This window comes from Camelus bactrianus, chromosome 9 (genome assembly GCF_048773025.1).
Source record: "Camelus bactrianus isolate YW-2024 breed Bactrian camel chromosome 9, ASM4877302v1, whole genome shotgun sequence".
Classification (NCBI taxonomy): domain Eukaryota; kingdom Metazoa; phylum Chordata; class Mammalia; order Artiodactyla; family Camelidae; genus Camelus; species Camelus bactrianus.
The window spans coordinates 234,219-249,293 of NC_133547.1; the positions used below are offsets into that span (position 1 = coordinate 234,219).

Genomic DNA, 15,075 nt, shown 5'->3' on the forward strand with positions numbered 1-15,075 from the left:
TTTCTTCTAAAGAACATACGCTTGGATCTGACAGAAATCCAGTCTATTATATTTGCTCGGTGTAGTCTGCGAGGCATAGTCGTGCTTGTTGAAACTGCTGACACATGTGAACATGCTCTCGAGTCCAAGTGCTCCTACCCTGGCAGTGTAAGCCTGGCCGGTCACTTAGGCTCAAACCCCTCGTCCCGGCCTATGGTGAATGGGGTGGTTGTGTGAGGATTAAATGAGGTGCTGTATATAAATCATTTGGCAGACTGACCAACACAGGTAGGCCCTTAATAAAGATTCCTTTCTTCCCTGGACCTCCCTCCCCTTTAGACAAACATGGCAGACACACTCTCGAGGCCAAGTGGGTGTTAGAGATGCTCAGAGCACCAGGGGGAAGGAGACTGGTTTCCTCAGTGCAAAGTCAGGTGAGTGGGAGCGTAGAGGTGGAGTCGGAGGCCACAAGTCACAGCCAGGAGCCTGGCCCTGGATCAGGTCTCATTATTCCCTCTCTACAGATGAGCAGGTAACTGAGGCTCAGGGAAGTCACTTATCCCAGGTCCCCAAAGCAGCCCAGGGAGGCGGGGGCCCTGCAGCCTGTTGGAGGCTTGATGTCACTGGCAACATGCATCTCTCACTGCCGGCTTTTCCCTCCGCCCGTCAACTTTCCCTCAGTCTCGGCCTCAGCTGCACCACGTGTGGGAGCCAGTCTGTGTCTAGATGTATCTAGGGCTCTCTCAGAGGCACTGACACAAACTCTCAGTCTCTCTGGGTCTCAGCCTTCCTATCCTGGACCTCACTCACCAGTCTTTGTTTACGCGTGAGACAGAGGGACAAATCCAAGACAAGAGGAAGAGACACAGGGCAAGATGGTGACAATGACGGTTCACAACACTGATGGGGTCAAATGGTGCACAGACAGTGGGGTCATCAGAAACAGAGGCAAGGAGGCTGCAACCTGGCAGTTGGGGACAGAGGCTGTGACATCCAGTTACAGACACGGACCCTGAAAGAGGGACAGTACAGAATTGTGAGAGGCCAGAGGGCACACTGACAGGATGCTGGTACAGGAGGCTCTGGCGCCATGGAAAGGGCAGACTGAGTGCAGTAACACTGTACAGCGGCCACCACCTGCCAGGCTTGTCTGATTGTTACAGACTGTTCTTGCCCCATAGGGCCCACAGCTGGTGGGGAGATGGCCACCTAGCCATCTATAAGGACAATGCAGGGTGGAGCCTGGTGACTGCCCCCGGGAAAGCATCAGTCATTCATTCAGCAGACATTGGTCAGGGCCTGTTGCCCCATGCGCTGAGGACACTGAGAGTAAGACATGGCCCCTGCTCTGAGCAGCTCGATGTCCTTGGAAAACACAAACTACAGCTCTGCAAGGAGTAACTAGAATATGGTAGGAGGTCTAAGAGAAGTAAGTATGAGGCACTCTGGAAGCAGGAAGGGCAAGCTGAAGTCTGTCTGAGGTTGCGGAGGACATTTGAAACATCCTGGAGGCAAGAAGAGATGAGGGCTCCAGGCACAGGCACAAAAGCACGTATGGCAGGAAAAAAGTATGGTTTCTTCAGAACCAGAAGTTGTTTCATGTGGCTGGTGGGGCCACGGGGGATGAGGCCAAGGGCTGGGTTGCAAATGATTGTGACTGGCAGGTGGAGTTTGAGCCTTGTCCCACAAGGCAGTACTCTGAAACCATCTTCACATCACTGCACGCATAGAAAGGTGACAATATTCATATACACACAAGAAGGTACCTGGAGAGACTGCTTGGCACCCAAAGTGACTTATGTCTTGGCATGCTTGTCACCCATTCCCTGGGGAGCTTCCCACCGTGGAGACATAATTGTATTCAGGTTGCCTGCTGGAGGTGAGTGTGGAGAATGAAACAATAGTGTGTGTGTGTGTGTGTGGGCGGGGGGTGCATGTTGTGCGTCTGTGTGTGTAAAATGAAGGCAGGAAGGGTCAGGAATGAGACCCTGCCAGAATCCAGATGACAGGTAACAATGATGCAGCAGATGGATGAGAGATGGTTTTAAGTAAAACCAACAGGGCACATGCCTAGTAAGACTAGGGGGCAGGGCAGGAGAAGTGCATGCCGGGTGGGTGTCATGTGGTGCCCTGGATTAGAACAGGGAAGGTAGGAGAGAGGCTGAGGGTCTAGAGAGTCTCCTTGGGAAAGGCAGCCTCTCAAGTTGGCCGTGGAGTGAGACACAATGGACCGAGTGAGGCACCAGGTGCGAGGGCACAGCGGTGGGCTGGGCAGGTGCCCCTCCTGGGCCAAGCCGGAGGGAATGGGCGAGAAAAGACACCACGTGTGAATGTGAAGCCGGAGACACCCGGCATCAAGCCCCTGGGGACCACTGAGTCCCGAGAGCAACTTGACCCCAGCTGCCCTGGCTCCAAGGAATGATCCACATTGTCAGCTCAGCTGTGCTCTCTCTGAGAAGGGCCTGAGCAGGGTATGGAGGGTGGCAGGAGCCTTCTGGAAGCTTCTCCAGCTGGCCTGAATACCTTTATGTTCACCAGGGGCCTCCATCTGGGTCCCCTAATGAAGAGCTGTCACCAGACAGCCCAGAGCCTGCCCTGAATCACCTTGTCACTCTGGGGAATCTCATCAGTCCCCCACCCCGCCCCTCCCACCCCTTTGGGAACTCAGGGTCTCTGGTGGAGGTGGGGCCACCCTGAGGGCTCACTCCAGTCAGGGCAGCGGGGTGACGTGGACCCTCAGGTGAACCGTGAGTGCGGAGCTGCGGCTGAAGGTCTTCCCGCAATCGCTGCACCTGTAGGGCTCCTGGCAGGCGTGGACCCTCCAGGGCTTGATGAGGGAGAAGTTCTGCGCAAAGGCCTTTGTACAAACCTCACAACGATAGGGCTTCTCTCCGGAGTTCTCAGGTGTTGGATCAGGGCCGAGCAGTCACTGAGGGTGCGGCCACAGGCCTCGCACCTGTAGGACTTCTCCCTGGTGTGGACCCTCCGGCGCTGACTCAGATGCGTTACCCGGCTGAAGGCCTTCCTATGCTCCTCACATGCGTGCAGCTTTGCCCAGGTGTGTACGACGTGGTGCTGGGCCAGGTGGATGCTGCGGCCCAAGGCCTCCCCGCACTTCCGCGAGTGGCTCCTCTGTGCGCCCCCAGGGCCGCCGGCTCTGGAACGTGCTCCCACATTTGCCGCACCTGGAGGACCCCTTCCTGAGGACGTGCAGGCGGGCCCTGTCCGGTATCCACCAACCGCCCCAGTTTCTCTTCGGAAGGAGTCTTCTCTCCAGAGGTGAAGTCTGGCCACACAGTGGGACCTTCCCCCGAGGCCCTGGCTTCATGGCCCAGCTGGTCTATGGGGGCGTCCTCCTGAAACCCATCTCCTGGGTGGCAGACTTTGTCCATCTCTCCCTGAGAGCCTGGCCAGCCTCTCTGAGCTGCCCTGGGGTTCGCAGGCCTTGCTGAGGGCGGGTCCCAGGGAAAGCCCTCCCACCAGGGTTTCGGAGGCCCCGAATCACGGCTCCGACTCTTTGAGCTGCTCTGCTTACAGTTTGCCTCTGAGAGCTCAGACCCCAGCTCCCGTCCTGAAATAGCCAGAACCGCAGGGTCACTGCTTCCTCCAGACCAGGTCTCGCCTGTGCCGCCCAGCCCGGCTTACTCTGAAAGGGGAGATGTGCGCCACTCCGGACACTTGGCCCCATTTCCAGGGTAGAGTTTCTCATCTGGTGTCTTGGATGATGAAAGGGCACAGGACTGTCCTCCCAAACTCGTGCCACAGGCTCCCATCCACCCCTCACCCACCGGCCCCATCAACCCTCCAAACTCTCCAGTCTCTCAGGCTCCAGCGTCAGAAGAACCCTGAGGCTGCACTGACCTGAGAGAGGGCAGGAGCAAGAGTGAGCACGTGGGGCACCTGCTCCCCACCCCAGGGGCAGGCTAGAGCTCCCAACCCACCACCCTGCCCGCCCGCGGGGCCGCGGTGGGTCTGCAGATGCTCCGTAACTACAGGCCCAATGAGGGAATCAGTCCAGATGCAGCCGACTCTACTGTGAACCCCAGGCAGACAACTGCTGTGGGTGGTGATGCACCCCCTGGCCTGCCTGCGCGCCCCGGGAAGCGGAGGCCCATGCCTAATAAAGTGCCATGAAGGCGGGGCGGGGCTAGGCGAGCGGGAGAGGGGCTGTGTACCAGGTAGGAGCCAGCCCAGGGCACTGGGACGCATAGTTGGGCATCATTTACTGAACAGATTTCAGGAAGGGGAGGGTGGCCAGAGTAACTGCTGGGTAAGTCCGCAGAGGGGCCCCAGCTCTGCCACTGGCCAGCTCCCAGGCCTTGGGCAATCCTGCCCTCATTTGGGACTCATTTTCCCCATCTGTAAGAGAGGGACATGATGCTGCTCACCTCCCCAGGCTCTCGTTCCGTGCTAGGCTCCAAGTGCAGTGGCTAACTTCCACCACCTCATTTCAGCTTTATTCTGCTCTCAGAAAGAGGTACTTTGGTGAAGGTGTTTCAGGAGGGGAAACTGAGGCCCATCTGAGGGGAGGTCTTGAGTAATTGGTACAAGACCACGTGATTAACTCAGAGAGGGTGAGTAACTCGCACAAGATCACAGTTAGCTAGTCGGCAGGTTGGGATTTCCACTCTAGACTCCTCCTCCTCCTCTAAGCCCAGGGGCGTCCCACCGACTCCCCCAGCCTCCCTAGCCACACGCTGGGTCCCCACCACCCTTCTCCCTCTATTCCAGAAGCACTGACCCACCTGCTCTTCCCAGAATGCACCAGTCCATAGCATCCATGGGGCCTCTGCCCAAACTACGGTTCTTTCCTGTTGTCTCAGTGCCATCTGCATTTCCTCTGAAGACTCTTGACCCTACAAGTGATGGGGCCGTGCCCTCATCCCTGCCTGGGGCTGTGACATCTGCCTGGGAATGGCTGATGGGGCCCAGGGAGGGCGTCTGACCCGCCACTTTCAGAAAGTCTGCTTCTCAGGAGCTGAACAAGGTTTCACAACAGCTCCTCACTTGTCGGGGTACTGCTCCCCGTGCCACAGAGACTGCCTTTCTACACCTGTCCACAACACTGAGGTGCAAATTACGGGCTACAATCCCCATTTTATTGACAGAGAAACAGGCACAAGAGAGTCACACAGCCAGGAGGAGGCAGGGTGGTGGGTGGACCTACCCAGGCTCTGTGATTCTTCTGAGTCCAAACTCCATGCTCTCCCCGCCCCAGCACGCCTCCTCCCTGGTTCCTGGCACACCCACCCCAGCAAATGCTACCATCAGGCAGGGCTGCGACCCTCTGGGAGAAGCTTTCGCTTCCTGCTCTGGACTGTCCCAGGGCTGGATCCTGCTGGCATCCCTCAGGACCTCCCTGGGCTGCGACACCTGAGTGGGTGTCTCTAAGCGATGGGACCCACCCTGGCCTGGAGCAGGTCTGTCTCACCCAAACCCTGGAGGTCAGCATAGGGAGGGCTCTGAGGGGGCACATGGGGACACACGGCGTTTCTGCCCCTGCTCACCACCCTGCAAATCCAGCCTGGTTCTCTTTGGGGAAGTTCCCTTGCTCACAGCAGTCCCTGGGACTCTGTTCAGCCAAGCACAAGACCTTGACCAGCTCAGTGAGCTTCAGCTCAGGGATCTTCTGCTGTTGTCCCCATGGGGTTTCTACACTGATAAGACACAAGTCTGAGACTGGGAGGCCAACTTAGTCTCCCTTGGGGACAGAAGCTACTTAAGAAGGAAGCTAACACGTGTCTTCAGATTATAGTTTTCTCCTGTACACCTGAAACTAACACGGTAAATCAACTACACATCAATAGAAGACACAATTTTAAAAAATAATGCAACTAACACAGGAAAACCCAACTGAGAAACAAAGGAGGACGAGAGAGTCCTGATGCCGTCACCTGAGCCCCTGGACATGAAACCTCCCTGCCTGGTGATGGCCAGTTCGAGCTGGGGTTTTGGTCATTAGCGATCAAAACAGACCTGCTTACCACAGTGCGTGAGGGTCTGGGGCAGACACTAACATGAGACCAGTACGCGAGTGACCCCAAATCCAAGCCTGCATGCCCACATGCCAATCCAGCTTTGCCCCCAGTGTCACCGCTCACCTCTCTGGTCCAGGGCCTGAGTCAGATCCTCTACCAGCACAGCAGCCTCCTCGCCACTCTTGGGGTGCTGGCCCCGCACCCAGGCCTGGATCTCAGGCGGCAGCGCGCCCAGGAACTGCTCCAGCACCAGCAGCTCCAGCATCTGCTCCTTGGAGTGCACCTCGGGCCACAGCCACTGGCAGCACAGCTCTCGCAGCCGGGCCAGGGCCTCATGTGGGTTGGATGCCTCCTCACAGCGGAAATGCAGGAGGCGCAGACATGCAGCCTCGGGGTGGGCAGTGTGGCCACAGCCAGAGTCCTGGGCCTGGAACTCCACCTTCACCCATAGAAAGCCATCTTGGTCCCCGGGCACTGGGCTCAAGGGGCTGCTGGGGGTGGCCATTGGGCGGCAGACCTCTGATGAGATATAGGACGGCCAGGGCCTCCAACAGGGTCTGCCGGAAGATTAGAACTTGGTTGTCATGTGAACCTGGGGCCCTGCTTCATGCCTGCTGAGCAGGGCAGATGCGGGCTTGGGGCCTCTGAGATGTGACTCACTCTCACAGAGACATGGATGAGCAAAACCATCAGGGCAGCACCCGCGTGGTGCTGAGCACCCTCCTAAATGCTCGCATATAGTAACTCATTTAAAATTCACAGCAAACTCAGGAGGTGAGAACTTTCCTTCCATTTTATGGGTATGGAGTCAGACAGGAGGAAAAGATTTGCCCAGTTTCCTGGACAGTGAAAGGAAGGGCGGTGGCTGAGCTACAGACCCAGGCAGATGGACCCCGTGGCCAGTCTGCTTCAGGCACACTCCCTGCACAGAGCCTGGGCTGTCTCTGGTCTCACATGCCCCCTCCCCAGGCAGCCCCATGCTCCTTCCCTTACTTTCTCTGCTAATTGTTTTGCAGCTTCTGAGATGGATTCGTAGATAGCTGATGTTTAGCCTTTCTTAATTTCTAAGACATGTATTTCAGACTCTAAATTTCCCTCTAAACACAGCTTTAGCTGTACACACACAAGTTTGGTTTTGCATATTCATTATCATTTAGTTAAAAATATTTTCCAATTTCTATCGTGGCTTCTTCTTGTACCATGGGCTATTTAGAACTCTGCTGCCTCTTTTCCAAACAATTTGGAGTTTTCCAATTGTCTTTTTACCACTGATTTAAGTCTGTTGTGCTCAGAAATGGGCTTTGGTCAATTTCAATCATTTGATATTTGTTGAGATGTGGTTTGTGACCCAGTGTATATACTTACACTTAAAAATATGTTGAATGTTCCACATACACTTAAAAAAAAAACCATCTTAGATAAGTGACAAAAGTAAAACAGATAACTGGACTTCATCAAAATTAAAAACATTTGTGATCTGAAGGACACCATCAAGAAGGTGAAAAGGAAATCTACAGAAAGGGAGAAAATATTTGCAAATCGTATATCTGATAAGGAACCTGAATCTAGAACAACTCCATAATAAAAACACAAGTGATCCAATTAAAGAATGGGCACAGGGTTTGACTAGACATTTCTCCAAAGATATACAAATGTGCCTATAAGCACATGGAAAGAAGCTCGACGTCGTCACCTAGCAGAGAAGGCGAAATCAAACACCACCAAGAGATGCCACTTCACACCTGCTGAGACGTGACACTCAAAATGACAGGTGAGGAACGTTGGCACTTGAGCCACGGCCTTGGGCAGATGGAGAAGCGCACATTAGCAAAACAAGACCCCAATCCTGAAACCTTTCACTCGCAGCCGGTGATCTCTAGCAAAGCTGTGTTCCAGCCCTGACCCCACTGTAACAGCCATGTTTGCCGTTAGCCCAATTCCGCAGTTCCTCTGTCCCTGTTATTCTCTTGCTCTAAATCCCTCTCTGCACCTGTCTACCTTCTCCTAGTCCTCCAGGCCCCACGTTAGCTGTCACCTTCTCCAAGAGCTGCCCCAGCACCTGGGGGCAGGCTCAGTACCCTTCTGAGTGCCCTGGGTCTCTTTTCCCCCAGCTCTGTGCTCTAACCATACAGTTTCCCCAGAGAGACTGGACATGCTGGAGTCACAGTGCCTATAGCAAGTGCACAGTAAACAGGTGCTGAGCAAATGGAGAAAGGGACCAGGAAAGGTGGAGTTTGATGCAGGGAATTGTTGCTCAGAGGAGGGGGTGCAGGGGTGGCAGGACTGACAACAAATGCAGCAACAGTTTCCAAGCTCCCTTTTGTACTCTTGGAACTGCTGTTCTGGAAAATCTCTGATGAAAGTCTCTGAGACACATGGACAGGGACAATGCTCAACCCACCCCCAATGTGCTGACCTCACTTCAAGTTGAGGTTCCCTGTTCACGCCTACTTAACCAACTTAGGTAAGCTTGCTCCTGTAACCACACTTCAAATGGCTTCTGTCACGCTGAAGTACGCTTGAGTCTGATTTGAAACTGCACAAATTTTTCTTTTCCTTAGAACACAAGCCCACAGACCCCCTCCCTGAGCACCCTTTGTTCCAGGCACAGGAATGTCAAGAGATATGGCTCATTAACCCCCCGGGACAGAGGACAAACACCAGACCTGGGACCGATGAAGGGGGAGGACATAGTCTGAAAACCTCAGGAACAGGAGGCCCCGTCACCCACGCAGCTGCACAAGAGGAAGACAGCGCAGCCTGTATCCGGGATCCTGAACAGAAGCACCATGCTACAAAATCTCCTATTATCCCTCTCTAAAATGGGCTCACAGTTTCAAAGGCACGAGCCTACTGTGACTGCCTTTGCCTGGCAAAAGAAATAAAGCTGTCTTTTCTGCTTCACCCAAAACTGTCTTCAAGTCTTCATTTGGTAATTGGGGTACAGAGGCCAAATTTCGGCAACACTTCTTACTAGTACCCAACCTGGTAACAGGCTTGTCACACCGCAAACAGGCAGGAGATGCCAATCTGATGACGCCACGGCCCCCTGCCAGACTTCAGCCCACAGAAGGTGTTGGGGGACATAAACCCAGCTGGGTGACTGCTGGTTACATCATTTTAGCTACAGACATGGCAAAGCACAAACTCCCTGTCACACACTTGGTAAACTCTCTGCAAATCACCCAAAATCTCAGTCAGTCACAGTTATAGGCACACATCCTGTCTCAGGCACGGTGTGTCAGTCATATCGCCAAATACACCCGGCATCAGAACTGTCTCAGTGTCACCCACAGCCAGTCAAGTAAACAAAGGCCTTCGGAGCGTCAGCACCATACAGCACCGTTCCAGCATTTACTCATAATCACCGGTCACGGTCTCGGCCTGTCAGACACACACAGACTCTCAGTCACACCTTAAATCACACACAGTCAGTCACAGACACACCCTCTCACGCAAATCACTAGAACCTCCGACAAAAATCTCAAACATCTCTGTCGGCCCCACACTTGATAGGGCCGGTCAGACATCGTCCTACCGGCCGGTCACACACTCTCAGCCTGTCAGTCAGAAACCCCCACCAAGACGATTCAGATGCAAATACACGACCAGACACACGCAACTGGTCAGGCAGACCCACATCCTTCTGCTCAGTCAGCGGGTCCCGCAGATGACCAGTGAGTTCCACACTCTGTCCGTCCGTCTGTCCGTCCGTCCGTCCATCCACGCGCGGCTCGTGGTCAGCCCCTCACTGCCCTCCTGCAAGCGTAGGTACCCCATATCTCCTCAGCCAACTGCAGGCAGTAGTGACTTCGGGGCCTCAGGCTGCTCCTCTCCGGCCCCGACCCTGGCAGGACCCCATCCGGACCCACCTCACCTGCGAGGCGGGCTGACGGTCCTGGGAGCCGTCGCGGAGGCGCCGGAGTGGGGAGCCCGCGCGCCAGCTGGGTCCACAGCTCCCAGAATGCACCGTGCGACCACCGATGACGCAACGCGCCGGGACCACAGGTCCCATAATGCGCTGGGGTGCCTTCACGTCCACAGCTCCCAGAATGCGACTCGTGACCCCCGTCTATGACGTCACTGCTGTGAGAACCATAGCTGACGTCAGCGTGCTGGAACCACAGCTCCCAGAATGCATCGCGCAACCCACCTATGACGTCATTTCTGCGCGACCCACCGCTGACGTAAGCGTGCCAGGACCACAGCTCCCAGAATGCGCTGGGGCCCTTCACGTCCACAGCCCTCAGAATGCACCGCGCGACCCACCGATGACGTAGAGCACCAGGACCACAGCTCTTAGAATGCATCGAGTGCGCCCGCCCACCTGAATACAATTTCCAGAAGGCGCCGCGTCTCCCTCCAGGAGCCCGGACAGGACTGGAGTTATAGTCAAGAGTGGGTGAATGCGCAGGGATGGAGGGCACTTTGTGGGGCAGTGATGAGGGTGAGTGGATGGTCCCCTGGAGGGTGTTACGGAGGTGGGACTGTGCATGGTGCGTGGGGAGGGGATGTGTGAGGAGGTAAGAGGTGTGAGAGGTGTGTGTGGAGGTGAGGGTGTTGTTATCCACCCGGATTCTTGGATTCTGTAATCAATAGAAATTGACAAGAGGCCAGAAGAGAAACTCAGGAAAGGCTTTTTTGGGACTTGCCCTCTTGTCATGGGGGTGGGGGTGGAGGGTTCATGCTCTGAGCGGCCCAAGCCAAAAACTGGTGCTATTATCACCTTGATACTAGATGCCCTTGTCCCACTTAGATACCTGGGTCTCTCCCAGAGTCTTATATTAAAAGCCCTAACCCCCAGTGGGAAGGTATTTGGAGGTGGGGCTGCTGGGGGGTGATTTGATTTAGATCAGTTTATGAACCTGGATGTGGGCTGATAAACAGTGTGGCTACAGAGTCTGTGTCCCAGATCTCCCCAGGTTCAGAGTCTCCTCTTAGGGGCCTTAGATCAGTGACTGAGTCTCTAAGCCCCACCCTGGGGTGACAAAACGAGGGAGAAGAGGCAGGAGCCCCGCCCCAGGACTTGGGCTCCTTGGGGGCTGCAGCTCCAGTTCAGCTCGGAGGTGCAGAAGTGTCACAGAAGCACAAATGGAAATGGGAGAATGCTGGCATTTGGAAACTTCACAAGGAAGGCACCTGCGGGAAGTGTGGATTCCTGGGCCTCAGGTTTATCATCCTCGAACCGCCCCTGAGGAGGAAGAGATGGGGGAGGTCAGAAGAGGGGACTTGAGGGAGGCCAGATCTACCCTCAGGGACCAGAGACCCTAGTTCCAAAGTCCCCTCACCCAGAGCCCCCAGCCAATGGCCTCTCCCAGGGACCCTAGCCCTTCCAGTCCAGCCCCTATAGGGTATTGCTCCTGCGCTGCCTGCCCTGGGCCTGCTCCCTCCTGCTCACCCTCCAGGGCTCACCGAACAACAGCCCCAATGTTTACTACATGCCAGGCATGCTGTGGGCACTTTCATCAGTTTGCTTGATCCTCACTCGGCCCCTGTGAGGGAGGCAACGCTACCTGACCGATTTCACAGGATGGAAACTAAGGCCTCAAGAGGGAAGATGCTCACCTGAGTCCACATGGACAGATGGGGTGATTCGTGCCCCCCTGGAATTAGTCTGGGGATATGGCACCCCACCAGGGTGACCCAGGGTGGGAATACATGTTTGGAGCAGGAAACCCTGGACCTGCGGCTCCATTTCCCTCTGTGTCTGTTTCCTCTTGGGTCCAACAGGGACAGTCTTCCGAGAGGATGGACAGCATTATGCCGTGAAGTCTTTGTGAAATGAGGCACAACATGAAACAGCTCTCAGGGCCCTTGCCGCCCAAGGCCACACTGCCTTCACACTCTACATCCCCACCATGCTGGGCAGGGGCAGGTCACGGGGATCAGGGCTCCACAGAAAGTGGCCCTGTGACTTGATGCTTGAGGCTGGCCTCAGACTCCTCCCTCTACCACTGTCCCCGAGCCTACACAGAGTCCCTGAGCTGTGGCTCCATGCCACCCCCAGCCTGTGAGCTTCTCAAGGACTTGCTGGGCCACGCTGGCCAATTTCCCTAATGCAGGGACAAGGAGGGACCGTCACCACCCTATGTTATATGGATGGGGGAAAACAAGGGCGTAGAGGGGTTAAGTCAGAGATTGTGAAGCAAACGATGGGCAGGTGGGGATTTGAAGCTGTCCAGTCAGCTTGAGTCTGCGCCTTAAAAAGATCATTTTTTAAATAGAAGTATGTGTCCTCAGCTCAGTGAGTTTTGACCAGTGCACACACCTGTGTAACCACCATCCAGATCAAGCTCTAGAACTTTCTGTGAGGATGGAATATTCTGGAGCTGTGCTGTCCAATTTGGCAGCCATCAGCCCAGGTGGCGGCTGAGCGGGAGGAATGCAGGTGGTGTGACTGGGAAGTTGAATTTATGATTTTATTTAAGTTTATTTAATTACTTCACATTTCAATATCTGCGTGTGGCTCATAGCTACCAGTGGGAAGTTCAGCCCTAGGATGTTTCAGCACCGCGGACAGAGCCCTTCTGGCTCCCCTGCCAGGAGAGGCCCTCCCCAGCCTCGGGGTGGTGACTGCTGGGACTCCTGACAGCCCACGAGTTGTGTCTGTTCTCCAGCTTCACACACAGGGAATGATATGCTGTGTAACAGGCTGAGGTCTCAGCTCCATGCTGTCAGGTGTGTGGATGATGGCACCAGACACCCGTCAGGATCCCCCGTTATGGGGACTGTTGAGGACAAAGTGGGCGAGTACTCTGAAGGGTGCTGAAAATTATAGTCCCAGCTGTCCTGAATTCAGGTCCCGACAGAGACTCCCAGGAGGGAAGGGCTGACTGGTCCCTCTGCCCCTCCCCACAGTGAGCAGATCCCTGGGGCCCTGACCCACCCAGTGCCCTTCCTCCTAGTGTCCTTCCTAAGCTGGGAACAGCAAGCATGGGTGGTGAGTAAAGCCTGTTACATCTGGGAGCCAACCACTCTCTGCTGGGCGACCTTGGGCTGCGCAAGTCCTCTTAGGCCTCAGTTTTCTACCTGTAAAATGGGGTAACAGTACACCTTGTGGAAGGCTGTTTGTTCGTTCATTAACAAATACTCCATGGACCAGGCACCACATCATGAAACTTACAGTCTGTGATGAATGGGAACCAGGATAAAGTGCTCAGATGTGGTAAGTGCTAAAAAGCATAATGTGGGCGTGGGTGGCCAGGGAAGTCCCCCAAATCGCTAAACTTATACCTTCCTGAGTGACTGGTGAGGTGGAGGAGGAGCACGGTGGGCAAGGGGAGCCGCAGGTGAGGCCTGGGAAATGAAGAAATCAGGTCATGCAGGGCCTGGAAGGCATGGATCGGAGTGTGAATTTGTTTCAAATCAGGGATCAGCAAATTCTGCCCCACTGCCCATTTCTGGACAGCCAGTGAACTAAGAATCATTTTTCTAGTTTTAAGTGGTTTGAGGGGAAAGGGTCAAGAGAAGAGCAACGTTAACTGAAATTCTGATTTCAGTGTCCATCAACCAAGTTCTGGATTTTCTCAGGAAAAAAAATGTGGATCCGTGTTTTCTCTCTTGCTAAGTAAGAACCTCCATGCGTCCTCGGTTTTGCCTCTTGGACTGCAAGGCAGCACTTTACAGGGAGGGTCTGCTGACCCTGCTCTTATGACCTGGCCGGTGACAGAGGCTCAAGGGGAGGGGTGGCCTCACCGTACACAGTTTAAAGACCCCTCCAGTGTCATGTGGAGAGCGATGGAGGGGGCAAGAGAAGGCAGAGAGCTGTGAGGAGGTGGTGGCCTGGGCTAGGTTAACGAGGGCAGGGCGGTGAAGTGAAGGCAGCAGGTGCAGGGTATATTTTGAAGGAGATCCGGTTTCTGAAAATGTTCAGCCCTGTGAACACCACCGCGCCCTCTGCCTCCCCTGGCCTTGGGCGACGCTTGCAGGTAGGGATTCCTGTTCCTAGAGTCTACTTCTTACACAGCAGTGGGGCTCCAAGCTCCTGGCTTGGACGTTGGAGCCCAGGGCTGGGATTCTGGCCAGAGAAGTACTGCTGGGTAAGCACAGGTAGCACGGAGTGGGTGTGGCCACAGCCACACACATGAGCTCCCTTGGGACAGAACAACTGCCTCAGTCCCACAAACTGAAAACGTACACCCACACAAAAACGTGAATGTTCACAGTGGCAATGTTTAGGTAAACAAACTCGTGTATCTATACAATGGGGTATTATTCAGCTACAAAAACGAATGAAGTACCAATACACAGCACAACATGGATGGACTTGGAACACATTATTCTCAGTGAAAAAAGCCAGACACAGAAAAACATACATTGTATGACTGCATTTTTAGGAAAAGTCCAGAATAGAAACAAAAAGTGGATTAATGGGTGTTGAGGCTGGGGAAGAGGTGAATGGGGAGTGATGGCTAAAGGTATAAGGCATAGGCACACACTTGAGTCACACCTGCACACACAGGTGGTGTCACACATGCAGGACACCCCTCTCCTCACACACACGCAGTGACACAGTTAAGCACATGGACACACGAGGACACACCTACACACAGATTAAGTCTCACATGCAGGACACTCCCTCCGTTGACACGTACACGTGCAGGGTCGCACTCGGACACACACCTGAGGTCTCACCTGCTCCTGCAGGTCGTTCCCCGTCCCCAACCCCTAGGACGCGCACCACACCCTCCTCTCTCCGCTCCCCTACAGGCTGTCGGGCCCAGGTGTACGCCCCCTCCAGCCCCACCGCGTGCACACGCGAGCAACCCCTTCCTCTCACTCACACCTGCCACCCAGCTGGGACAGCGGACTCACCAAGGTGGGACCGCGCCTCCTACCGCCCGGTGCGCGCTCACCAAGGGCACTTCCGCCTGGCGCCGGAGGCTAGGACTTCACCTCCCAGCGGGCCCCGAGCCCGCGGGCCTGGAACGGGCCAGCACGGCGCGAATGGCCTCCTGGGAAATGAAATCCAAGAGCGCCTCCACAGGAAGAAGCGTGGGAATTGGTCATCAGCTGAGCCCTGCGGTGGGAAGACTAGATCTATACTGGCACTGCACGTAGTTTTCTGTATGTCCTTGTAGGTGTGCAGCCTATGTACTTTCCCCATCTTTCTCTTTGC

At 55.0% G+C, this 15,075-nt stretch overlaps 1 protein-coding gene across 1 annotated transcript; it reads right to left on the bottom strand.

The window, feature by feature from the left end:
- Window positions 1–339: 339 nt before the first annotated feature.
- On the bottom strand, window positions 340–10,017 carry ZSCAN22 (zinc finger and SCAN domain containing 22). Its single transcript, XM_074370897.1, has 2 exons — window positions 6,081–10,017; window positions 340–3,550 (listed from the first exon to the last, which is right to left on the bottom strand). The coding sequence occupies exons 1-2, from the start codon at window positions 6,460–6,462 to the stop codon at window positions 2,985–2,987; spliced, it is 948 nt and encodes a 315-aa protein (XP_074226998.1). The 5' UTR covers window positions 6,463–10,017; the 3' UTR covers window positions 340–2,984.
- Between the last annotated feature and the right edge of the window lie 5,058 nt (window positions 10,018–15,075).

What these genes read in the sequence shown, in the direction of transcription:
- ZSCAN22 (XM_074370897.1), bottom strand. Translation starts at nt 6,462, where the DNA reads ATGGCCACCCCCAGCAGCCCCTTGAGCCCAGTGCCCGGGGACCAAGAT. An exon ending in TCAGGCCCTGGACCAGAGAG is followed by an intron (nt 3,551 to 6,080) that starts GTGAGCGGTGAC and finishes TGGCTATTTCAG; the next exon opens with GACGGGAGCTGGGGTCTGAG.